Source organism: Xylaria bambusicola (assembly GCF_022495145.1).
Source record: "Xylaria bambusicola strain CBS 139988 unplaced genomic scaffold F5B22scaffold_1, whole genome shotgun sequence".
Classification (NCBI taxonomy): domain Eukaryota; kingdom Fungi; phylum Ascomycota; class Sordariomycetes; order Xylariales; family Xylariaceae; genus Xylaria; species Xylaria bambusicola.
The window spans coordinates 629802-656795 of NW_025953554.1; the positions used below are offsets into that span (position 1 = coordinate 629802).

Below are 26994 nucleotides of genomic sequence, written 5' to 3' on the forward strand. Positions count from 1 at the left end.
TTTATCTCCCCCACAATTAACATAATCCTTAAATGCTCTTGCTCATGCCCCCTTAAAAAATCGTTTTTTCTCGTAAATTTAGGTTTCTTCGCTTAATATATACCCCCCCCCCCCCCCCCCCCACGTTTCCCCAGGATAAAAATTTTGGCTACATGGGCCATGTTTCATCCAAAACGACCAAGGTACGGGCACAACTGGCTTGATCATGACGCGTCGAGTTGGAAAAAAGACGTATCTATGGAGAAAGGTTTATCGAATTCTGGATTGACCTCGTCCCATGTGAAGCCCGGGTAGGGTAGACCTGACAAGTCCATGCCTCCCATATCCATACTTGTTGCGTCATGGCCGAGCGCAAATGGATCCCACGTGCCGAACCCCATGTCCAACGTGACGTTTAAAGCAACACCCTCTGATAAGTCGCTGTTTGGCTCGGATGATGCGCTATCCTTAAAAGATTCTGGCGTGTCGTTAGGTGTGATGGATCGATAGACATTCATATCAGATATCGCACCATCGCCACCAAATTCAAGGCCAGTGACACCCGACAACAGTTCTTGAGGGTCGATTGTGGTGCCCAGGAGCTCGCTAGATTGAAATTGTGGGATGGCGCCACCATTGGGTAGCGCGATGGGAGTTGCGCCCTCACTTTTCACCACTGCTTCAGGCTTCGGTGTGCTCGTTTTGCCAGCAATCGTCTTGATCAGCTCGCTTGGCTTGGAGCCTGTCGTACTGCCTTGCCTCTTCATGGGGGCATCTGCCTTAACAACCGGGGTTGGGCCATGTTTAGAGGCATCCGCTGGTGATTGATTGTTTGCAACAGTCGTGGGCGCTTTCTTAAGTTTGCCATTTGCATCCAAGCCGAGTACTTCGGCAAGACTCTCTGTGGCAAACTTGAAAGGATCTTCTGCGGGCTTGATGTGCTCTTCATCCCTATGCTTGCGTAGAGCATCTTCTGTTGGGAATCCAATGAGGCGGAATTCACAGTGCTGTTCTGGGCATGTGAATTTGGGTAACGCTTGCCTGACCTCGGTGGGCGCCTGCCGCTTACTCATGTCGGGGGAGGACAGCTTCGGCACCTGTGGCGATGCATTGGCACTAGATCCATTCTGGCCGGTACCCGTTCCCGCTTTAGCTTCGGTCTTAGGCCGTTTACGTGCAGGCAGCTGGAGACTGTCCTGGGTTACTGAAGGCTTTCCAGCATATGTTGGCTGGCCGTCAGGCGATTGTGCTCCAAAGGGGAACGGGGGCTGCGCGGTCGTCGGTGCTGCGGGAGGCTGTCCCGCTTTGCTGCTGCTCCTTTGGTGCATCTTTATATAGGCCTGTGTCTGCTTCTCGAGGTTTGCTGCATTGAGTGGAGCGGGTTGAGCGGTTGGGGCACCTGGGCGTGTAGACCCTCCCTGGGTGGGTGCAGGCTCTGATGAATTCTGCTGGCTCGGGTTCTTCTTCATCATGTTTGGAAAATGTGTCGACAAGTCTTTAGCCACGCTTTCAAACATACCCCTAATTTGTTCCATATCTGCTGGCGTTATGGAAAACTTATCCCTTAGTACAGACATTTTTTCTCCATCGGCGTATTGCTTAACCAACCGCATTCGCTATAAATATTAGCCTCAATATCGAAACATGTGGTCTATCAAGAACTTACCAGCTTGAAAAACAGCCTGGCACGTGCGTCATCGTGGGTTGCAGAATACCATCGGCCTAACACTTTACTAACTTTGTTCATCTCGATACACATATTCTGAACCTTCTGCGCCGTGTCCTGATATTGCTCAGGAGTCATCGGTATATCGGGCAATTGCTCTTTCACGCCTGCTTGATGTTGTTCCTGGCCAATGGCTTTGAGGCGTAACATATCTTCAGACATTTGAGCAGTTGGGGCTGATTGCCGACTCCTCACCATAGCTTCATACTTCTGCCGCTGCTCTGGTGTTAGGGTGGCCAGCTGTTCAGCGGTGAAGTGAGGCATTTGAGGTGGAATCTGTTGCGATCGCTGGACAGGTGTGCGAGAAGGGTTGGGTACTTCAGTTCCATCATCCGGCATAGGGCGCTTGGTGCCCGTCTTCACCGTAGGCGGAACGGTCACACTCGGTGTATTATTATTCTGCGGCTGCTTGATGTTCCGCCCCTGTGACACCGGACTGGTCGTGCTAGTCTCAGGACCTCCATTCTGCTGTTTCGGTGGCACAGCCGCACCATTTGCTGACTGTGACTGCAAAGCTGGTGCTGTCGCCGCGGGTGTTGGCTGTGACACTTGAGGTGCTGAAGGCGGCTGAGCTGGTGTACCCGACATTTGGGCTGCTGCCCGATTCTTGAATGCTTGCGTTTTCATTTGCATAAGCATTGCTCGTACCTTTTCGTCCGTCCAGCCTTTGAATTTTTCATGTTTCTTGGCATTCTGGATTTCTTGAGGCGATATCACGATGCTTAGATTGCCACCAGCTGGGTTCGGTGGAGGGTTCGGTAGAGGCTGGGCTGATTGGTGAGTCAATTGACCATTTGGTTGGGCGCCTTGTTGTGGTATATTAGGCTGAGCCACCTGTGAACTTGTAACAGCAGGGTTCGCATTCGCTGCTTTGTTCGCATTTTGCGCCATGGCTTCTGCAAATTGTCTCGCTTGCATTTGGAGTACGTGATTCATTTGCTGTTGAGATACATTCTTCTGAATGAGGAATTGTTTGAACCAACCCCATTTTTTATTTTCAAGAGGGATGGCCCCCCCTTGTGCCGACGTTATTCGCACTTGATCCAAGATCTCTTTGGGTACGGGCATATTGTCCATCAGCGCATTACGATCCATGGTTCCTTGAGGCCCATTAGGATTTCGAAGCTGATTCATTTGTTGTAGCATCAGTTGGCTCTGCTGATTCATAGGCGTACCGAGATTGGGATGTTGGCCAGGAATATTAGTGCCTGGTGCAAATTGTGCCATTGACTGGGCCATGGGATTACCAGGTCCTAATTGCCCACCTTGCGGTTGAGGACGGCCGGACATCGTACCGGCTGTTCGATTGGCATTCCATCTCATAATCATTTCGGGAATTTTGTCTTGTGGCAAACTCATTATTTGTTGCCGAATCTCCGCGGGCATCTGAGCTAAAGCATTGTGTATCATCTGATTCCGATTATTCATGTTACCATTGGGTCCTATTGGGGTCCGCTGGCCCGTTTGATTGAATCGAGGATCCATCATGTGCTGTCCAAACGCCACATTACCTTGACCAATTTGTGGCTGTCCTTCAGTCTGACCTATGGCTATGGGTGTCCGGCGCACCGGGGCATTTAGTGTGTTCATTGCAGGACTTTGTGAGGTACCTCCTAGGCCATTCAGGCCTCCAGGTTGCCCTTGCATCTGCTTTGCGTGCGCTTGTGCCCGAATCTGAGCCTGGCTCTGAGCGGCTCTTTGGTCCATCTTGAGTTGCTGGCTCGGTTGGTGAGCACCGAAGGGTGGTTGCATTTGATGCGGGATGGGTTGTCCTGTCCCTTGGTTAGGACCAGGTAGCGAACCCATTGGTTGCGGTGTTGCATTGCGGCCTGCACCGCCGCTAGCTGGGACAACCATCTGGCCTGCTTCTTGAGCCATCAAACCTGCCTTCTGCTGGTTCATAATGTCTACATTCGAAAAGGGACTGAAGTCTCCAGTCTGCCCGTTTGGGAGCTGTTGAACGGGCTGGTTCATTGATCGTTGCTGAGGGACTTGCATTGTCATCCCCATTTGATTTACGCCAGTCTGGCCTTTTGTTTGCAGATAGCCATTCGTAAATTGGTTTTGAAAGAAGTACATAAGAGGATCCACGTTTTCTTGTTGTAACTGAGCCAGTAATTGCGGTCCCAATTTTGCCTGTACCATTATGCGATATTGAGTTCGATTTGCTTCGGGCATCTGATGGAGCTTTGTGACAGCGAGCTGATGAATTTTGGCTTGCTCCTGAGGCGTTAAATTCGCCGCCATTCTAGCCTGCATAGCCTGCATTGCCATTTGCGGACGCATCTGGCCTCCCGCTTGCAACATTTGTTGGTTAGAATTCGTGCCAAGTCCATTGGGGTTGTTGTTTACGCCCATGTTGGGCTGGCCTTGTTGGTTGGTTGGAGATTGTTGCATCTGTTGAAGACCTTGAAATCCTTGTTGCAAGGGTTGATTCATCCCTCTCATCTGCATATTCTGATTCATCATCAACTGATTTTGAGCTGCCTGAGCAGTCAGGTTGTGATGGATGTTTTGTTCATTTGCCTGTCGCTTCCTAAATAGCTCATTTACGCGCGTCATGAGTCGCGCCTCGTATGTAGCCTAGAGCAGATCAGTATCTTTGTGTATTTACACCGTAGACAGCGGCCATGTATTTATCACTGACCTTATCTGGTGATGTTGTAAACGCGTCTCGCTCGTATGTTATACCAACACTTATTACTTGACTGCTGTCGGCCTGTGGCATTGCTAGGAATGAGTTGGTAATGCTGCAAAGCTGTGAGTATTATATTATATTCGAAAAGCTTGAGCCTAAGCTTGTGATTAAACTTTAACTTACATATTCATCGCATGCCCCACGCGAGTCTGTGGAGTCACAGAAGTATGCCAGCCAGTAGTGGGCACATTCTGTGTCATTAATTGTGCATAGAGAAGCTGAGAGAGTTGGGCTTGATGCGGTCGTCGAAGGCCCGCGTTCGCGCCAATTTGCTGAATATTGGCGGCCATAGCCGCGAGAGCGAGGAGGGTCAATCAAGTCTACGAATTGCAAGTACCGGTGAGTAAGGATTTGCCGTTATCAGGCGTGTGGGGGACGTACCTCGACAGGATACTCTTGAAAATCAGGTTTACGCAAATCTTGAGGGCTGGACCCGGGCACATAACCCCCAACAAGAGTCGCAGGGATACCTTCTAATCCCTAGGTAGGTCCATATAGTGTGAGATGGTCTAAACTACGATGTAGCTGTAAGTGTTTCAGAGATGGGCGTCGTTCAAAATGGCACTCAGAATCCTGGCTCAAAACCCGTGAAACGAGGCGTGAGAGACTGGTTCGGTCCAATTTGCCAACCCGCAATCGTTAATAGATACACAGCACGACCTCTTGAGGATTTCTCTTACAGCCACAGCAGAGACGTTCACTGTGCTGTGACCTGTCGTGCAAGCGCGCCAAATGTTGATGTTGTTGTTCGAAAGTAGACAATCATGCCATCATTCACGGATACCGAGTCGACAAGAGAATCTGGAAGATTTTCTGGAAGATCTTCTGGCGGTGAAGTGCAGACACGGTGAGTATGAAGGCGCAAAGCAAAAGCTTCAGGCTACATATAGCTCTACAGCAGCAACAGGTGATAGTGGCAATGTTGGTGACAGTTGTCGAGGTAGTCAAGTTTGCATGTGCGGACGCCAGAGACGAGTCGGGGCTGCCAGCAAGACACACGTCGGTTGAACCAGATGGAGGCTATGGCCGAAGATAGTTTCTGCCAGAAAAGATCAGAGACAGGTTAGCGCAAGTCGAAAGTAAGTGAAGTTGACGAGATCGGGGCACCAGGTTAGTATCATGGCAAGTTCACAGCAGGCAAAGGTGGAGTATATTTACAGGTTTCGATGCAGCGGCAAGCGGTGGATTGAGCGCAAAGCCAAGTGAAGTGGCAGAACCAAATGACCAAAGGACCAAAGGCGGTAGAATGAGAGCGATGGAGAGGGGAGAGGAGAAGAAGCAGAGAAAAGAAAAAAACAGCCAGACGCTCTGGAGGCGTGTGATGTGGCCGGTAGGAAAGTAGCAAGCAAGCAAGCAAGCAAGCAAGCAAAGAAGTGGTGGTGGTGGTGGTGGTGGTGTAGTGATGAGGATGGATGGATAGGTATGGGCGGATGGTGGGTGCGTAAGAGAACAAGAGCGGCAGTGGTAGCGGGAGAAAGGGAGCGGGAGCCAGGACCTGGTCTGGGCTACCTGGGCTACCTGGGCTAGGTACCTAGGCATGTATGTACCTAGGTAGGTACAGGACAGAGGAGTGCAATACTTAGCTCTCTGGCCCTGTACATGCTCGGTACCTAGGTATGTATGTAGGTGCCTATGTAGGCAAGCACGAAGTATGTAAGTAGGCATGTAGTGGTAGGTACTTTCTGCCGTCTGGACAATGGGTACCCCAATAGTGGGATCCCAATATTGCCAGAGGTGGGGCCTGGCCATTGTCTACCCAGACCCCCCCCGGTAAGCCCACTGACAGGCGGGCAGGTACATGAAGCTGACTGGCCACCATGACCCAGCACAAGCGAATGGCTGATGTACACTTACCGTACTGTCAATGCTAGTGCGTCCAGGTGCCTTGCCCTGGGCACTGTGTCTTGCTCTCGAGACCTGGTGTTGTGTGTGGTACCTCTTCAGTACATACCTACTAATGTACACGCCGACGATAGTGCGCGTGATTGTGCGACCGAAGACGATTCGGGCGCTGGTGGGCGCCGAGCTTTTGTTTGGGCAGCCCCGCGACCTGGCTTTTTTGAATCCGCTGTCGTCGAAGGTTTTGAGGGAGGGGGGAGGGGGGGATTGTTGTCGTTGCTATTATTATTCTTGTTGTTGTTATTTTCTTCGCTGGGCTGGACGAAGCGGCACTACCTATGTAGTAGCACTAGGTACAGTGGGTAGGTAGGCATGTATGTACCTAGGTACCTATGAAGATAGAAGTAGAGACAAGGTCAGGGAGACGAGTGTCAGAAGCGAATGAAGAGCGGGCCCTGCCGTGCAGTTGAGCGACAGCCGGGAAGAAGCGAAGTGCGGCGAGTATAAGAGAGCGGCGAAGCGTAGTCCTTCTAACAGGTATATCCTGCAATGGGGCACTGATATATGAGTATATAGTATATATACGGGTATAGATATGGGTATGGATATAGAAATAGAAGAGCGAAGGCAAAGTGCAGACTATAACAGGTTGAGGTTCAAGAGATTTGTTGGAGAAGGCCAAGATTCTGCGATGATGACCTAGACTATTTATTATATGAGTCCTCAACGAGGTCGAGTTAGGTGTTACCTGAGGTGCCTACTACCAGTGCAGAGCTAAGCAAGTACCGGTATTGATAAGTACCTGTGTGTGTAGCCAGACAATCGGTTAGGTACTTCTCTATCCTAGATGGGCTGTGGTTAAATGCAATGCGTACATTTGTATCTGGGCCAGAGATGACGCGAGGCGCAAAGGAAAAAAGAATACCTATCTCCTAAGTGAACTCGAAGTGTCTATCTATCTGCTATCTACCAGCCTCAGCAGGATCCGAGAGAATGCTATGCTGTATGTAAAATAGGTACTAGACAGTCGAATGAAGAACGGGCGAGCCGAAATTTAGGGGCAGAGCATACAGAAACTGAAGTAGGTAGGGTGGGAGACAACGTCGTGACGATTGTCTTGCACCGACCAGATCGAAACTTACACTGCCTTACCTCAAGCTATCTTTAGTGTAGACTATGGTAGTGTAAATGTCCAGAATAAGATTTGCCCAACCAAGTTGGTGGGTACATGGAGGTACCTAGATAATATAGATTACCAGATAACTGGACAGATGAAGGAGGGTGCCTCAATCAAGTAGGCTTGGCAGAGGTAGGGTGATTCACCAGGCACATGTTATTGTCTGTTGATGTAGAATAACTGAATGAAGTCTGTTAAAGCAAAGAGACAAGACAATCCAATCCGTCTTCTTAGAACAGCACTCGCCATTGAGCTTCTGCGAATCTCAGAGTTCTATCAGCTTCCGAAAGCTCCGCCTACATAAGTAGGCAGTGCCTAGGTATATAGTTAGGTAAGTAGGTAATATAGGCCGTGGAGCCCGAGTAAATGGGACATGCGGTTGAGTGATAGAACAGGGGAGGAGGCAGCGCAGTCAGTGTCTGGTCTGAAAATGACCTTGCAAATCCATAGCGCATATCCTCTACCACGATATAGATACCTAGCTAATACCGCCTCTCACAACGTTCAACCTTGAGTAAGTTCGAGGTTCTCTGCTATAGGTATCCGATAATAAGGCGACGAGATGTAGGATGGTCAGCTAAGGTGCTATGTAGGTACATACTACCTAGTAGATGAGGACGGTCACTTCATGCCTGGAAGTATCACGTACAACGCCCTAAATGTGAGGGCTCTTCTGGACAATTAATCCGGGCCTTTGACCATTTACCTACGGTATGAGCTGGATGCCCGCCTTCCTACTTGAAGTGTCTTTCAATATAGTTATCAACTTAGTATACTGTATATATAAACATGAAGCCATATCTATTACCTACTGCTAACATTTCACATCTATATATCTACATATCTACTATTTAAATCAGTAAAGATTGGTATACATACAGCTTGCTTGCTATTGATACGCTACTACATAGTACAGTACGTGTACACACAAGTGGTGTAAGTTGTATCCTTACAACTGCAGAAAATCAATGGATCAGCGGGCCATTTTTGGGTGTTCTCCAGGGATAATAAGTGGATGGTCCCTGTTAGCGTCATGTCAAGCAGGCGCCTCAACAGGGACAGCCCCTGTTGGTTTTCTTCTAGTCCTCAGTCCTTCAGCGTACCGTATATTAAGGAGGTACTTTGGTAGGCTGAGGTGTCGAATAGTGTAACGCTGTGCTTAACATTGTACATGCCTATCTATTTTACCTACATCCGTGGAAAATACATGTACGTTTGGGCAACAATTGAGTAACCTGGTGTACCTGTGGCCGCGAAAGCACATGTAAAGAGCAATATTCATCAAGTCCCCTAATGGGTACCTATAATACCTAGCTCTATGTACATACTGGAATAGGTACCAGCTTGCATTTGGCACTGACGTTGTATGGGGGTGTCGAAAGGTCGAGGGAAAATAAATGTCTTTGTGGTGGTTAAGATCATTGGGAAACAAACAACCAAGCTACCTAGCAAACAAACGAATGCAGCTCGTCAGCCTCAAACTACGGCAAAAACCTCTACGACCGATGCTTCCAAGCCCGCATGAATGCCACAACTACATGAGGGGAAGTGAAATGAATGTTGTTATTACTTTATTTCGCCTCTCTTTCTGCCTAGGTGGGTTAGGTTGGTGCAAGCACCTTGGTGGTGCCCATCTAGTACGTACAGTAGTAGGTAGACCTAGTTTCGTCCAAGCAAGATCCATCTTCATTCATCCCAGAGCAATTCCCAAGTCGTTTAGCGTACCTACTATGAGTACACTAGGTACATGACAACCCCTACATGTACTTACTCTACGCCCAAACCCACGACATTCTGTAATATCCAAGCAGGTATTCTGTCTGTCTAGTTTTCCAATTCAGCGCCTTTCAAGAGAAGGGGAAAGTTCAGATCAGGAATCTCGTAAACTTCTGCAAAGGACAGGAAGCTCTATCGATATTTATGACAATACATTGACCGTGGTGCGTTGGCTCCTCACCGGGTTGATGAGTGAGATACGATATGTACAGACCATCCGAGACCATGTCGTTCCTACATGTACTGTAAGTGTATGTACTTCGATACAACGTACTGTATGCAACTTGAACCTCGACTGGCGATTGGGTTATGGTCAGGGTCCTTGCCTATAATCACACAAACGGCCGAAAAAGTATCACAGGGCACTACCTAAGTACTAAGCCTAGAAAGACTTTTCAAGTTTGCTGTGCCTCGACCTTTTCGGCGCTCAAATGAGTACTCTCCATCCGCTATCTCGTCACCTAGATTTCGATTCAAGTCCGACAACTGCGACGATGCCCATTGAGATACAGTGACACAGGTCCGAGAGCGAAGGGGCGCTCGAGCTTGGTGACTTTGCTAATTATGAACGATATCTATAACACCATCGCCCATCAGCCAGTCCTGCCTTGTTGAATTTCATGGCGCTGGATACCTATGCCTAGTCTTGTGGAGACATGATCTACATACCTACTTACAAAATACACGTGTTTTGTAGTGTGTATATCGTATATCTCGTTAAGAATCCGGTTTAGGCGCTGGGGTCCCAACTAGCTCCTGGCGGGTACCTAGTCTTAGCACTTTTCTTCTCCCTTCTCAATGAGCAGAGTCGCAGCTCAGCTCTGTTAAAATCGAAGACCCATGATACGACGTAGAGATGTAGCAATAGAACAGCATCGATAGGCTAACTTGTTCCAACGTCGATTCTTTCGTAGACTTGTTCGGAGCCCGGAATCGAAATTGAAATGTGTATGGGCTGCTAAGACTTTGCGTCTTACTGTTTCAGAGCGTGTCGGAATCAATCACGACGACCATGTCTACATTTAGCCCATAGCCCCAGCATGCATCTCGAGATGCAGATACTACCCAAACTTTCCAACTCACTACCTCGATAGATAGGATGTGCAGGCAAATTAGCTGGCAACCATCCGCAGACCTCTCCAGCTCCCGGTTCTAACAACCGCACAACCACCATTCCTTTCGGCCAGCTCCGGAACGAGGTGACGAGATGCACCGCCATCCATTGCTCTTCTCAAACTCTTCCAGGTCGCAGCCTGGGACTACCTATCTACCTTATCACGTCGAGCAGTACAGAGTGAGTATCTACATACCTAGTATGTGTGTGCTTGGGTGGAGGTACCCTGCTGCTAACTTGGCCGTCTCCGCCACTAAGAAACACTTACAGTAAGTACTTCATAACAGCGTTCTACAGTACATTATACATACATACATACATATCTACATATCTACATGGATATAATAAGTACCTAGTGGAAGTACATATATAGACTGATACTGGTTGGTACACAGAGAATATACATAGCATACGCCATGCTACATGTACATGTACTCTAGGGTAGTAGTGTGGATGCCAGAACCCCTCCATTTCAACCGCTGCTACTACTTGATATGGATGGCTACGTGCGCGCGTTGCGTGGATGCGTGGCGAGCATTTTGTATGACACCTCCAGATACATGGGACAGATCATACAAGAAATGAGAGTCTAATGCAATCACTCATGATTGCTAATTACCTCTACCTGGAGGTGAAAGATAGCAGATGCCAACATGATCCCTATTCGACTGTCCTGATGTTCTGCTGTTCTGCTGTTGGCCCAAGCGGGTACATGCGTTCCCTGCCATCGGTAAGTACATACATACATACATACATATCTAAGTAGGTCGTTACGCAACAAGGTGACGCATGCAACTTTTGCAGAGACAATTAGGTCCTGGCACTGGTTCAATGCCCCCCTCGAAAGCGGGACAGATGACACGAGCGTTTTCGAACTCACCACACCCGCCAGACAATGTCAATGTGAATGTGAATAGTCACCAAGGTGATTCACACAGATATACCCAGATCAAGCCTGCTGCCTACCATCAGTGCGGGCATATATATACATAGTACTTCCATGTATTGCATTCAGCATTCAGGAAGACTTACCGCAAAGATGGTGCGGCGTCTCAGGTCCTAGCTGAGCCAGCCTTACCAGCCTAGGTAAGCAGAGAAGCCGAATTCGAACCAGTCTCGCCAATTTGTCTCCAAGACGCCAAAAAAAGGTTTAGTCGTAGGGAATCGCCAATGACACCGCCTTCTCGCCTTCTGGTCTCTCGCGCTAGAAGGGTGGCTGGTATGGCTCCAGCTGGTCTACATACCGGTATCTACTAGGTATGTAAGTACAACTATGTAAGTACACAGAGGAGGTACATGCAGACCTGGGCAGACGAGGGTCGTTACAACAGTCAAGTGAGAGTTGTTCTTCGTTGCATCGGCAGCGACAGCACTTGTAACGTAATAGGTAAAAATACCTAGCACACACACACACACAGCACGGCAGACTTCGTACACTCCAGCGGCAGTACGAAAGCTCCACCCCGCCATGTCCGCGAAAGAAGACACAGATCCAAGGACGGATACCGGGCCAAAATGAATCCCACTCGGCACAGTCTGTTGCCATGTCGTCGTCGGTGAGGAGCATATCTTCCCCAGTTTCGTTACGAGTCGGGGCTGTTTGATCGTCGGCGGCTCGCCCGGTGACAGCTTCTTCGCGAACAATGGAACAACAACATTCGCCACGCCTTGGGGTCCGTCCCTCAAACTAAGTAGATGCTGCAACGGGACACTAAGTCTTCCTAGTGCAAGATACCGCTACACTAGCGCAAGTAGGTAAAAGCCTCCCTCCGACGCCTTCGACGACCAGGACGACAGGACGACCATCAGGTCACACACCACTACACATACATGCAGTAGGTACATTGGGTAGATACTACTAGTACCAGGTATGTATGTATGTAGGTATCTGTATACATGTATCTGTGGTGATGGGATTCTGATACTGACAGATCCTATCTCGCGATTCGCAATACCTCTACCCATGCACCGATCTATCTCTCTATGAAGAAGAGCCCACAGCACGCCCACCCGGTCACTACAGACCATACGTCTCTGCCCTCGGAGCTCTGGTGTAAGTAGGTAGTGGTGGTTTCTTGGTTAGCATGGAACAGATCGTTAGCGCACAGCGACACCAGCAAGACACGTATGTTGTGTAAGTTGGAAACCTGGGCACAATGGACGCCCCTTGCCTCATGATGATGGGACCCCTGATTATCTACGAGGGTGCGCCTGCGTCGACGGGCTCGATTGGCTGCCTTCTCGGCAGAATCAGAGATGACCTGCAACATGGGGGTCCACGCCAAGTACCTAGCAAGTATCGCGCCGTCTCACATTAAAGTGTGGCACACTGTGCCTCTGTCTCTCTGTCTCCCTCTCTCTCTCTACAGTAGAGAGAGTTGTCACGATCTGAGAATGTCATGCTGAACACAACAAACGTGCCCGCCTCATTGCGTGTGTAATCGGCTTGCGTCGTCCGAACCAGGACGGCTCAACCTACCCGACCCTATGATTGTCCATACCAAAAAAAACAAGCTTAAATAGATACGTTAGTTTATATATTAACTTCATTCACTCTTTATGCTCGAAGACATTCATTCTAGCGGACCCCTCAAATCAACGATGTCTGTATCGTAATCCAATCGACTGATAAGGATATGAGTGCATAGCCGAGGTGATTCTGGGTTTCCTTCTGGGTTTCCTTCCCTCTCTTCCCTTTCTCCCTAGCCATTGTCCCAGTGCTCTATCTACATGACACCCAAACGCAAAAAGAGGCGCTTCGTATCCCTTGCCAAGAGCTTCACACCCCACACACGGTTCAACCATATACTAACTGAGTGCCCAAGTAAGCAGTCGAGGGCAGATGAGAAACCCTGGGGAGTCGGCATGCCGACCTCCGTTCTCGACAGTAGCAAACAAAACCGGCTACGAGGTTTGACCAGATCCCTGGAGATCCCCATAGCACCTGGTCGACTTTGAGTTACCGGATTTTGGGACCCAGCCAGCCGATCAGGTGCGGATTCCCAGCTCCTTGAGGGGGGCCCCCCAGTTTCAAAGCCTCATTATGTACATACAAGGGACTTCGGTTGGCCACATGCGTAGCGCATATAGTGTTCGATTAGCAAAGGTTTTGTGTGCGTGCCCGAGTCCAACCAGCAACAAGTGCACCGCATACCTAGTGTAAGTATGTATATATTGCCAACACAGTCAGTCTGCTTAGCAGGCGTATTTGATTCATTGCGTTGTGATAACAACCTCTCGCGGTGGCCGCGAGGCGTGGAGATAGCTGGGCATATCAATTGCCATTGTGCTCAAACAGTCCTCACTCCCTCGCTCACTCACTCACTCATTCAGTAAGGTAGGTAGTGTAGTGTAGGTATAGGTATTGTGTGTCTGCTGTTTGTTTGATACCCTTGGCGGTGAATCCCTCCGCCACCTCACCTCACCCTGCAGCGAGCGAGACATTGACGAAAGCGGCCATTTCGCTCGACGATTGTACCCAATGAGGCACCCTGCATGGTCGTCGAGGCCGTCTCTCTTGCCGTGTTGGCTGGCCTCGCACCAGGAACATGAGGTTCAAAATCTTTACAAATAAAAGAGAGATACAACAATTGATCTGCATGGGTGGGCATGCACGCGCACGCGCAAAACAAGCTGGTTTCTCCACCACCCCGACAAGAGGTGATGGATGATGTTATCAATGAGCAGGTCGTCCCCGTAAATGGGCTAATAGCCAAGATACCGTAGATTTTTTCTATACCTTCAGACCCCAACACCAGACATGTTCGCGCTTAATTATGCTTCATTTCTTTAGTCCCTTTGCCTTGCTTTTCTACTGAACCCTTGGTCAACTCATAGTGTTTGACTATTGGTTCACCAACATACAGCGACCTCTTACCAACACCATCCACCTAGTAGTAAGTGAGCAGTACCTAGAGCCGTTGAGCGTAGATAAAGAGCCGGTCAAGTGACAGATGTTTTACTTAGCACGATTTGACAAACAGCAGCGGATGGCGCGCATGCGACAAGTTGGCACAGGCGGCCATTTGCTCGTTCACCGAGATTTGGTAAGCTAACTGGGCAACACTACTTAGCTATACTCATCCATCCCCTTTTTTAAAATCATCTGGTTGGTGGACCGACGCACCCACGATCGATCAGGGACAGTGGCCTGATGAAGACGACCGGGCGAAATGAGAGAGCAAGGCAGTGCATCGCCCTACGTACTTAGTAAAAGTCTGACGAGCGTCGAAACCAGCCAGCCATCAGTGTGTGTACAGGCGCAACAGGGCCAAACAGGCCACACAGACAGACGGTTATTTTGATTGCTCGTATGGGCGGTGTATGCAGTAATGTTGCGCTCGCTTCAGTGGGTGTTTATTATTATACCGACTGGACAGAAAATATTGTTCGGCCCTGCGTGGGACCAGCAGAAGACGGACCAGCAAGCATGAACGACACATACACACACACACACACACAAGTCGACAGGACAGGACAGGCTTGACAGGACAGGTGAGGGCGATGGCCAGGTGGAGAGATGGTCATTCTGTAAACGCCCGAGCCAAGGCAATCCAGGCCGCAATAGGCTAAGGCGACGGGAGATGGTCAAGTGGAGATGAGTTAATCGAGTTAATCTGGCTCGTCTGGCTCTGCTCTGGGGGGGCGCCAGCAAGCCTAGCACGGATCTAGAAGCTGCTGTCTGGCGATCTACAGATGGAGCATAGCATTCCATCCATCATCTACCGGTCGGTACAGACTACAGTCAGATACAGTAGGTAGGTAGTGCACATTTGCCCAACGACTTTTCTGACTCGTCCATCACACTATGCTGTTTGAAGCATAGATGAGCGACGAGCATCCCATTCTGTGCTTACCTAATTCTAAGCATCCTGGAGAAGCCCCGAGCGACGACGTCAATCCTCCATCTCAGACCTACAGTATGCCCTCACCCCCCAGGTAGAGTCGAATCGCTTAGATAGAACGCCCTCACGTGCAAGATTGAACATTGTGTCTCATCATCGTGTGTTGTCTTGTCTTTGTCTTTGTCTTGTCTTGCCTTCGCCGTGCTGCACTGCGCTGTGACATCCGTGATCCACCTCGGTCGGCACAACGCCACGCTCTGCCTCGGTTGCATTCGTCGCTTGCATAAATGAGCTTCGGAGCTCGACGTACCATCCGCGCCTGCTCCGCCGTTCGCACAATTCGTTTCTCCGTTGTCACGACCCCTCGTCTCGGGGCCACCTCACCGCTCGCCAAACTCGCATCTCCGACCCCGTTCCATCCCGCACTACCAAAAAGCTATTCCTTCAGCACCTCAACCTCCAACATGGCTCCCCCAAAGGCTGCGCTCGAATTCCTTGACTTTGTCAACGCGTCACCAACTCGTACGCATCCGCCCTACCAACCCTCCCGAATGTGAAACAAACAAGTACATAGAAGGACTAACGATTCTCGACTATCTCCAGCTTATCATGCCGTTCACGAGTCCATTGCCCGCCTGGAGAAGGTGGGGTTCACTGCCGTGAAGGAACGAGATAACTGGTCCTCGACTTTGAAACCAGGCGGCAAATATTACATGACCCGCAATGGATCAACCATCGTGGCTTTCGCCATCGGTGCACAATGGAAGCCAGGAAACCCGATCGCCATGCTCGGCGCCCACACCGATTCTCCCTGCCTGCGTGTCAAGCCTGTGAGCAAGAAGAGCGGCGTTGGGTTCATGCAGGTCGGCGTCGAGACCTACGGTGGTGGCATTTGGCACAGCTGGTTTGACAGAGACCTGTCGCTCGCTGGACGTGTTCTAATCAAGGATGGAAAGGGAAACTTCGTCCAAAGGCTAGTCAAGATCGACAGGCCTATCATCCGAATTCCAACCCTGGCGATCCACCTCGATCGCTCGCCTGAGTTCAACCCCAACAAAGAGACTGAATTATTCCCCATTACCGGCATGGTGGCTGCAGAGCTCAACAGGACGGGCAAGACTGAGGAAAGTAAAACCACAGAGGCTCAGAATAATCCTGAGGAGACATTCCAGCCCTTGAAGAACATGTCGGATCGCCACCACCCCTACATTCTGGAGCTCATCGCCGAAAATGTGGGTGCTAAAGTGGAAGATCTGGTCGATTTTGAAATCGTTCTGTACGATGTCCAAAAATCTTGCATTGGCGGGTTGAACGAAGAATTTATCTACTCCGCGAGACTCGACAACCTTGAAATGACCTACTGCAGCATCATGGGTCTCATAGAGTCGGTAAACAAGGCAGACCTCAGCCAGGAGACGTCCATCCGACTTGTCACGTGCTTCGATCACGAGGAGATCGGATCCACCTCAGCACAAGGCGCCGACTCGGACCTCTTACCGGCCGTAGTCCGTCGTCTCTCGATCCTCGCCGGCACGGGTGCGCGTCACGGCGACTCCGCATCCGACAAGTCGTGGGAACACATTAGCTCGGACCCAGACGTCGACCTGACCACGGCCTTCGAGCAGACCATGGCCGTGTCCTTCCTCGTCTCCGCCGACATGGCCCATTCGGTGAACCCTAACTACGTGGGAAAATACGAGTCTAACCATCAGCCCGAGATGAACAAGGGCACTGTCATCAAGATCAACGCGAACCAGCGCTACGCCACCAACTCGCCGGGCATCGTGCTCCTCCAGGAGGTGGCCAAGCGCGCCGGCGTGCCCCTGCAGCTCTTCGTCGTGAGGAACGATTCCCCGTGCGGCAGCACCATCGGACCCATGCTGTCGGCTAAGCTGGGCGTCCGCACGCTAGATCTAGGTAACCCACAGCTGAGCATGCACAGTATCCGTGAGACGGGCGGAACCTACGACATCGAGCATGCTATCAAGCTTTTCTCGGCATACTTCTCTTCTTACTCGGAACTCGAAACTAAGATTCTCATAGACTAGGTGTGGCCGTTAGATGTACATATTCATACAAACTCAGTGAATAAAGTCAATAACCCAGCTATCTTGCGTCGTCCTCTTTACCTAGACTCCTTTCTAACCATAATCGGTAACTTGTGGTAAGATTTCTAAGCCTGAGTTTCTTGTAAGTGAGCTTGTGAGTGTGGTTGTATCGGAGGCCAGTTCTACATGGAGGACTCAGGGCTGAGGTACCGAGTAAGTACCTAGTAATCCAGTATGCTCAACTCAACAACTTGTAGTAGAACGCTACGATTGCCTGCCTTGCGTCCTCTTCTTGTATTCCGAATAAAGTTATCTAGGCGGCTAGATACCACGTAATCCTTTATTTTCCTGTATCGTGTCCACCCTGTTTGATAGGTGCTCTGCCACTACTTTTGACTTCTCATCCAGATAATCTAGGTTCATGGGAAACTCGACGGATGTGATACATTCTCGTTTGCAACCGACTCAATCTCGCTGAGCGTTTAGGAGGCAGAGCTTATATACATGACCAGATACATCATTCAACATGCAAGAGATAAACTTCTTGCTCCGTAGCTTGATAATCTATGCTATATCAATGACTATCTATACATTCCTCTTCCCTTTCCTTCTGTTTCTCTTTTCTTTCCCTCCTCTCCATCGTTCTTCTCACCTTCTCTTACAGCCCCAACATACCACCACAGTCGCCACGTTCATCACACTTAATAGATTATTGTTACCCGATTCCCCCCGTCCATTGTACCATGCCTTGTCGATATGCTATATTTGAAGAGCTCTTCCCTGACTCTTCTAACACGACGTCGAAATCGAATGGAAAAACTACTCGCCCTACCCAAGGGCAGGACACTTCCAAGGCCACGAGCTCCTCCTCCTCCTCCTCCTCCTCCCCCTCCCCCTCTACCTCCACCTCCAACACCACCACCACCACTCCTCCACCCGAGCCCAAAACGATCTCAGTTACGGAGCTAGGCGGTGAGCCAGAGGCGGACACCACTGAAACCGAAAATAACAGAAAGCTTGCGAAAGCTGGGCGTTTTGGAGCACCAGGCGACTCCTGGCGAACGACGCTCGTAAAATTCTACAGGTCGTTACCTAAGGATGAATTTGTGGCTTATTATATATATCTGGCTCTAAAAAAGGGCGTTACTTTCTCGGCAAGATTAAGCGCCATCGTGAAAGATGCCCCTCCAAACCTACCGCGGGACAGAGTTCTACCACCAGTCTTACAAGCACATCTGGACGAGCTGGCTGAACGACAAATAATGGCTCAACGAGCAGAAAATTCAGCCTAAAAGGTACGTGATCTCGCGCGCACATAGCGAAATCCATTCTGTTTTCTCCTGAGACTGACATCATTTATGATTTTAGAATTCCTGGTTTAGAAAGGGGGATTAAGTTCGTGCATGAAGGTTCGCTTGACGCTATAAGGATAACTTGATTCGAACATCAATGGACGAACTCTACGGCCCTGTTTCGACTTGACAAAACCAGCCAGCTGGGATGTCTGTCAAGATTTACGGAATCGTCTAGTCAACGGCTAAAAAAAGGGAAAACACATACATTCACTATATTCATCCGTCGGCGTTATACACTACTGTCACCGTCGCAAGCACGATATAATATTTACGAATTCAAAAATCGATACCACGAGGGTATTTGGATATGTCTTACTAATAGTAAAAGATAAGAAAGATTAAACATAATAAGATTTACGAAAATTACACAACCTACGAGACGAATAAAGCCACGATAGACACTAAAAGGATCGTCCCAGAGATTATCAACAACATCAACATCAACATATCCAAGCCATCGGTGGCTATCCACACACTCACTAGGCAAACAAATATATGTGTTTTTAAGGATACTATCTTTAATTATATAATCAAGGAATCGTGGAGGAAAACCACAGATCTTAGCAGTTTAATTACAGGGTAGTTTTCGTCCCGTAGAAGGTTTCTACCCAGACACCGGTCCGGCCGTCAATCCGAGTAATATAATGTATAATATATATAATTCAGTCTTTCCATAATACAACGCTTCCAAGTGAACACCCGTCAGAAGTGACCCAATAATAAGGCAGGAAAACTAGAATTCGACAGAAAAGCGATAAAAGTGTCCTAAAACTCGGCTAGCCGACCAGTCCTCTGTAGAAGAAAACAAACATGCATCCAACTCGTATAATACCCGGGGGAAAAAAAACACTCCAGGTCTGCTCAGCCTTAAATTCCCTTCCTAAATCAGCCTTTCAATAAGAAGAGGCTCTTCTCACTGAAATGATAATAAGGAGAGTATCAAAAGATATAGTAAAAGCCGCCCTAACAGACCACGCCAGAACATCCCCAACCGTCCAAAACCAACTCTCAGAATCCCACCACTGAACTCGTCATCCCGTAAATTTCCCATACCTCATCCATCCAGGTACGGCGTCCCCAATCCCAAAAGACAAACGGAAAAAGCGGCCACATATGCGTTTTGCACGTACACAGTAATCCACATCGTACAACACAAACAAGTAATGCGTAAGATAAATCCGGGGTCGAGAGGTGCATATTTCGCACCATCCCATGGCCCTCTCTAACCCTAACCTACATCCAAAGCTTATAGCCGAAGCTTAAAGGAACTCACCGCAAGGATCAAATGTCAAAGGGAATAGGTCCACATTCAATCAGTACCTGGGTAGGTACCTAGTTTAGTAATTCTTAATAATTTTATATATTATACCACAATGTGATTCCCTACCCAGTAATATAACAACTATTTCATGTGTATATATATATTACCCAGAATCTACCTATTTAGCAAACAAGACACACAGTCCAATCCATCCTCCTAAGCCATGCGCAATCATCCACAATACACACATACACACCACTCTCAAAAAGCGCACCCAAACCCAATCTGCCTTTTTACCTTCCCCTCTACCTCACCATCAAAGCCAAACCGAACATTCTCCCCAAAGACAATCCTTTCCACTCGGCAAGATACCAAATATCCCTCCGACCCAACTCGTTCCAAGATCCTCATCACACGGAAATATACACGCACAGAATCAGCCGTGGCAAAGGTTCAGGTAGGTACCTACCACCTACTATCCATACAATCTTATATACCTACCCATTAAAGCAACCCATATTAGTAAACCCATCCGTAATAATCAGTTAATTAAAATATACACCTACCTACGTACATATATATATATATATATGTGTGTGTGTTGTATCTAAAAGTTGGACCCAGCATTCTCGTTGAATCCCACTATCATCGCCGGCGAATTATATTCACAAGATATAAAAACTCAGATATAGTAGCCGCATAAACACATGGATCTAACATGACGGGCGGAACATGATGTCAGCCAGCACAAGCATAGTACTACGCACGAATAATGTAACGGCATAATGGCACAGAACAGCTATGTAGAGTACATTGGACGATCATACTTTCATCATTACCGCCGCATAACAGGCTAACGCACAGGACATATCACGAAACAAAATCATTATGTGTAAACCTCAGAGGTCATATCACTTCTCATAATCTCGTCTATGAAGCCCAAGTACAAGGAACACACACCAGAATTTGATGCTGTTGGTATAATTCGCCCCTCAACTCCTATGGTATATGCAATGGTGGCGAGAACGGCGGCGTGGTTGTTCAGCATATCCTCTGCTAAACAGTAATTTTATCATTTTATTTTGAATTTCCCCAACCCCTTTATGACTTGAGCTTGCTGTCTTTAAGTCCCTGGAGATATCTTGCAAACAATTTTCTATCAGTAGAGGTGGTCATGGATCGTAGAAACTCGTCTCCGTTAATCCGGAATTGTGGAAAAAGTGTTGACTGCAGATGCTGTATGAAACTCTCGCCTGTTTTCAGGTATATAGCTTGTTCCAGGCCAGCAATTTCATTCAATACTTGCTTGGTTTGAGCATCTGCTGATGGTCGAAATTGTTCGTTGAGTAAGACTTGCCAGCAGGCAGAGTGGAATCTATCAATTAGAATTAACTGATCGAAGCCGGGAATGACTGGAGATGGTGATCCAAGTGTAGTTGGATTTTCTGAGATGCTTGCAACATCTGGCCCTCCCCAGACCATAGCCATCTTGGTTAGGAGACCAAAAGCAATCTTGCTCGCAGGGAGGTTTCCGGAAGCAGGTTCAATTTCAGTGGCTAGGGACAAAATGGATCCCATCATCTCCTCGAAAAACCCTTGGTTCGCTTCGGAGACAAGAACACCACCTAAGTCGTTGTTCAGAATAATGCCGAGGAATGTAAGATACTCGCGCCTTAGCTCGGCCAGTTGTATCTCATCGTCTGTACCGCTAATAGGTTCTCTTAGCCCTCCAAACACCCTCTGCAATAGTGGTGTCAACAGAATATTGAGTACATCGAAAATTTCGGACTTGAATCCAAACACAACTTGGTCCAAAAGACGAAGGAACATGGCCATTTCGTCCTTGGACGAGCTCTGGGATAACAATCCTTCAATCCACTGAGGGAGCTGTGGGAGCACGGCGGACCCTAGTACTCCTAGTAGCCGTGAGAACGCTGATCGGCAGGCAGCACGAATATCAGAAGATGTGTTGAGCCCGTTGAGGGCAATCAATATGGCCTCAGCAGCCCTGGCAAACTCGTCTGAAACAGCTTTAGGAGGTGGAGGCCGTTGGCTAGAGGTATTCGCACCAGGAGTCCAGTCGGAAAAGCCGTGTGCTAGCGTACCCAAAGCCATAATAATATGATGAATTTGAAGTATAGCTTGCGTGTCTCCTGATTTTGCACGGGGAAGATGTCGTTCCATATCCGCAAATAGGGGATCCATCACAGAGCGAGCATACAGAGCTTGCTTGTCTGTCGGAGTGGTAGCTGTCGATGATATACACCCAATTGCCTCAAATAAATTTAGCTGGGCATTGAACACAGCATCTGCTGAGTTGTCTGTCTCGTCTGAAGACATGTCGTCGTCCGCATCATCGCCAGGAATTTCAGCCTTGATCGGAAGCAGATCGCTAATGGATTGGATTATTGTTTCGGCAACATTACCGACCTGAGCCCTCAGATGCTTCACAAAACGAGAGAAGAGATACCAGGAACGAGTGCGAATCCGAACATGCTCATGGTGGACTAAAGTCACGAAACTCTCTAATACTTGGCCAATCAGTGAGGGCTGTGTCTCGAAATAGGCACAGTACCGGTGACATATTTCCATATATTGTAATAGAATAGCGGGATGAGGAAAATTGGCAACGCCTAATATCAGGTTAGTATAACTCGTCTGAAACCTGAAAATATGAGTATTCACCTGATTGCACCATCTTAGTCATCATAGCTGCTAGTCTCTCGGAAGCTTCAGGTGAGGGTTGATTTTTGGTGCTCAATCCTTGATTTGGCATGGCAAGCTCGCCAAAAAGGTACATCTCATGAAGAGCCAAGTCGAGATCCCTCCAATCCAGTCCAGAACCTTGCTCGTCCAGGGATTGAAAGATAGTGGCGACAAGATTAGACAAGACTTCGATGTAAAGAGTTTGGTTCACTGCGGCGACACTTTTCTGCAGCATTTGCAGTTTCTTACGCAACTCGTGAAATTCAGCTTCGTCTGTTTCTTCGTCTTCTTGGCCCCACGACGATGTTTCGTCAAAACGCATCTTCATAATGATGGCATTGAGGATAGGTGTAAGCATCTCGGAAAAGGAGGACGGAAGTTCCGACAATTTGCGGAAATACTGCAAAACGTCGGTCAAAGATGGAATGACAGTGGAGCATACTTCATCATATTCATCAGAGAAGAAGCGTAGCAGGGGAGCGACAAAGTCGTGGAGCAATTCTGTTGCTTTGATTCTAGTACTATCATCAGTGGAGCGGTCCTCCAATACCCTCACAAGGTCGGCTACAATGGTGTTGACAAGCTTTGCGACAGCTTCGGCCAGGTCTGTGTCGTAGAGAGATGTACCCTTTCGTTCATTTAGCGGAGGACTTGCAATAAGCTGGGAGATGACTTCGTTCAGATTAAGGAACGAGATCATCTGGGTTTTGTCGGCTGGGCGCATCTTTTTCCCAACTATTTCGTTGAAGGCATCGACAGCCGCATCGCGAACTTTGTCACCATGGCCCGAAGTGTTCGTCCTTCCTATTAGTGGAAAGATATGACCAAGCATTGCATCATTGATGACTAGGGAGATATCGATCCAGCTAACCCATTTCCCAATTACTTTCAAGGTCATCTCCACAATGCTGTCATTTTGATCACGGTACAAGCCTAGCAGATCCTGCCAGGACTGTGCTATCTTCCCAACGTCTCTATCTCTTAGAAGATCCTTTAGTTCGGTATGCACTCGGACCTGGTTGTCCTGCCGCGCAACTAGGACATCTGCAATCTCGTCGTGGATAGAACCAAGGATACGTAGGTACAGGACGACGCCGGCAATATTGTCACGCTGTGAGCTACCGGGAGTAACCGTGAGAGCTAAGAATTCATCGACGAAACCATGCCATCCTTCTTTGTACAGACTAACAAAAAGGGAGGTGAGGATCTGGGTGAGCTTGTTTTGAAGACTACTCGGATCGGGCTGGGATTGCTGGCCCGAGGCATAGTTGGCTCGTATGTATTCGAGGAGGGCATCACGGAGGCTGATTAGGCTCTGAAAGTCAAGGGATTGGTTGTGGATGGCGTTGTTGACTATCTCCAGGGCGACTAGGCGGACGACTTCGGAGGGCCGTTGTGGTCTGGCAAAGAGGGAAGCACATACCCGCCATCCTTGAGGATCATGATGTAGCTGCTGGACATATTCGATCGCCTGGCTCTTGAGGGTATGGTCAGAGGTAGTGTCCCATGCAATCTCGATAGCTTTCTCGACCTAGTTCAGGGAGGGACTTGGTTAGCAAGATATACCGGGATTATATGTTCTCCTATGTAGAGGTGAGGGTGGCGAAGCTGAAGATGATATGTGAGGGATGAATTCGGTCGGCCATGTGACAGGTGATAGACGGTAGACGGGACACGGCAGGATGGAAGTCGGGCGGGTGGTGGGGCAGAGCTACTAGGTAGGTAGGTATGTATATAGGTATGGAGGTAGATGAAGAGGAGGGGAGGGGAGGGGAGATGATACCTGAGACTCCATGTTGATTGTTCGTATGGAGATGCTATGACCAAGAGGACACCGAGCTCACGGCGGGGACCAGCAAGAGATGCAGCGTGCTGTGGGTAGCAAGCAGCTTCTTCCGGTCTTGTGCAGTGACTCGGTGATGGTGATAGCAACGGCGAGGGCGGCGGCAGTGGCAGCGGCAGCGGCAATGTGAGGATCGTCTTGCAGCAGCAGCAGATAGCAGACAGGGCTTCTTAAATGACGATAGGAATGCAGAGCACACACAAACGAACGCAGGAGAGGGACGTGAGAGGTGGCATAGACTCGCACCCCCCACCTTGACTGACTGGCCTTGTCGATAAAATGTTTGGCTGGACTCTCCTAAGTGCTGTCTGTGTAGTGTAGAGCGGTGAACTTTTGAAGGGGGAGGGGCCTTAATCCAGAATTCCAGAGCTGCCCCGCCATAAGCCATCCATACAAGGAGGCAGGAGGCAGGCAGAGAGGGGCGGGCGGGCACACACGAGAGCAGGTACCCAAGACAGCTAGGTTAGGTACCTAGGTTACTTAACCTTTTACCTACTGACGACAGGAGGAAGTACCTAACCTGATAGTCACAGCAGGCCAGGTACCTGTCGGCAAAAGTCCGGTTTTAGGGGGCAGGTGCTATCGCGCTGTAATCTACCTACCTACCCACCTTCAATGTAGGTATTTGCCTCACAGCTCCCTCGACAGCCTTCATCCCCATAAGAACACGCACAATTCTACCTATGGCATCATGGCCTGTCGAGGGAATGTTGGAGGTGAAAACCCATCTCTTTCCATTGGATAGACGTGACTATGTAAGTAGGTAAGCACCTACCAAACAAAGGAGGTAGCACACACACATATATATAGATAGGTGAACCTCCAACTTGTTCAAGTCGCTGGCCCATGGGTACTAACAACCATCGAATCTGCCATGAATATTAGCCGATGGTTTGATATGTCCTTGAATCCCGACTGTCCAAGTTCTTAGGTAAGTAGATAGACAATGAAGTCACTACACTGCAGACCTGTGTAATTTTTGTTCTTTTCATTGTATACATTATGACTCTCGACCCCTACCTGTGTAGGTAGGAATTGTTTCATCAAAGTATCGCTGTAAAAGCCTAACATGGCCTCGCAAGGACGACGAGCCCCGGCGACGGCAAAGACGGCTCTCTGGAGGAGAATAACACATCATCGATGATACCCTATCAAGTTTCTGATATATCGCACACATCAATGTTATCCGACGAGCATGCGGGAGTGGCGTTGTAGGGAGTTCTCCTTCTCCCTATTAGGAGAACAATAAGGGGAAAGCGACGGTAACCAATGGTACCAAGAACAGTCGGCGTGAGAGTGAAGGGAAAGCGGTAAGCGGTCGATACGGTCGGTATTTCGCTTCTCGCAAGGGATAAAACAGAATATTGACGAAGGGAAAATTACTCTACACAGCCTGATACGAGAGCAGGGAGATGGTGTAACCAGAACGGCCATTTCTTCATCATTGTGTTTGATTGCGTTCTATGCCCCCTTTCTGCTACAGAGCCTGTACTCCGTACTATTTCGTAGAGCCGGTCAGTTCAGCTCAGCCTGTGTTTGTCAACGGCTGCACCGCCCCTGACTTTAACATTACTGTTAATAGCTATATGAACGTCGATCCCAAGGCTACGAGAAGACAACTGGAATCATGATTTGCTGCCCCGAAGGCTACACTGGACATGTACTCTTGCACACGCTTTTCACGCGCTGCATTCGAGTGAACGTACTTAGTATCCGGGATGCGAAAAATGGCCGGGCGATCTGTATTCACATATATTGTATACGGTAATAGCTGGAGAATGGGTTTTACTACAAATTTTTACATTACGTACAATGACACCATATAGTATATAAATAATAATTGTAGAACTGTGCTCTCTCGTATCTTGAGAGTGGGTAACATTGAAGCAACGACGAGTCAGGTTACTTGTACTCGTAGTACACGTAACGCCCCATTAGGTCCTTTTTCATCACTTTTTAAAACCAAGTAACTAACTACATGATTTTGCAGTTCAAGGAGAGCCTCATCGTTATTTCACGCAGGCGCCCATAAACCTGTCCGAAGGCGCTTCTCATCCCTATATTTCCAAGTGACACTTTAATGAAATGCATATACAAGATAAAAGTAGTGTATTGGAATCGCCACTATTCGGGATATCCCCCCAAGCTCTGGAGCCAACAACCCTCTTGCAGCAAATTCGAGATTACAGGACACACCCTTCGCCACACTAACCCGCATTATTTCCATCCGCCAGAACAGGAAGAGCAGGTCCACACACTGGCTAGTCGAGTAGTTTAGCTATCCACTACTTACTGAGTATATACCTTACTATAAGTATACGCTATACATAAAGTACCTTGCAGTGCTCTTAATTAAGCAGAATAAATACCTATAGTTAGGCTTATTCGATAGCTCATTTACACAATTAGACAATACGATACGGAAAGGACTTGGACCAAGGCGGTGTGTATTAATGAAATAAAATGGCTGTATTGATAAACGCTCACGCATTCGGGACTCGGGAGTATTGAGAAGAACATGCGGCGGAGGAACATGCAAGGACACAAGTCGTTCCTGCATTAGTGCGAGATCTCTATGCTAACTCGTGTTTCGTGAGCAAATGATTCAAGTTGGGTAATTAGGTGCGA

At 48.5% G+C, this 26994-nt stretch overlaps 4 protein-coding genes across 4 annotated transcripts; 2 read left to right on the forward strand and 2 right to left on the reverse strand.

The window, feature by feature from the left end:
- Positions 1 to 203: 203 nt before the first annotated feature.
- On the reverse strand, positions 204 to 4693 carry F5B22DRAFT_640859 (uncharacterized protein; the record flags this gene model as incomplete). The annotated part of the gene is made up of 4 exons (XM_047977901.1): positions 204 to 1595; positions 1646 to 4288; positions 4353 to 4455; positions 4527 to 4693. 4 exons carry the CDS (start codon positions 4691 to 4693, stop codon positions 204 to 206), a joined length of 4305 nt encoding a protein of 1434 aa, XP_047836275.1.
- A 10924-nt stretch (positions 4694 to 15617) lies between these two features.
- F5B22DRAFT_640861 (aspartyl aminopeptidase-like protein) lies at positions 15618 to 17201 on the forward strand (the record flags this gene model as incomplete). Its single annotated transcript, XM_047977902.1, has 2 exons — positions 15618 to 15675; positions 15757 to 17201. The coding sequence occupies 2 exons, from the start codon at positions 15618 to 15620 to the stop codon at positions 17199 to 17201; spliced, it is 1503 nt and encodes a 500-aa protein (XP_047836276.1).
- Positions 17202 to 17944: 743 nt separating this feature from the next.
- F5B22DRAFT_640862 (uncharacterized protein) lies at positions 17945 to 18493 on the forward strand (the record flags this gene model as incomplete). The annotated part of the gene is made up of 1 exon (XM_047977903.1): positions 17945 to 18493. The coding sequence occupies one exon, from the start codon at positions 17945 to 17947 to the stop codon at positions 18491 to 18493; it is 549 nt and encodes a 182-aa protein (XP_047836277.1).
- A 2060-nt stretch (positions 18494 to 20553) lies between these two features.
- On the reverse strand, positions 20554 to 24686 carry F5B22DRAFT_9100 (armadillo-type protein). Its single transcript, XM_047980684.1, has 3 exons — positions 24307 to 24686; positions 22503 to 24054; positions 20554 to 22450 (listed from the first exon to the last, which is right to left on the reverse strand). The coding sequence occupies exons 1-3, from the start codon at positions 24316 to 24318 to the stop codon at positions 20919 to 20921; spliced, it is 3096 nt and encodes a 1031-aa protein (XP_047836278.1). The 5' UTR covers positions 24319 to 24686; the 3' UTR covers positions 20554 to 20918.
- Between the last annotated feature and the right edge of the window lie 2308 nt (positions 24687 to 26994).

Excerpts from the sequence above, each read along its gene's own strand:
- F5B22DRAFT_9100 (XM_047980684.1), bottom strand. Across the intron at positions 22,451-22,502 it reads GACTAAGATGGTGCAATCAG|GCGTTGCCAATTTTCCTCAT; the intron begins GTGAATACTCAT and ends ACCTGATATTAG.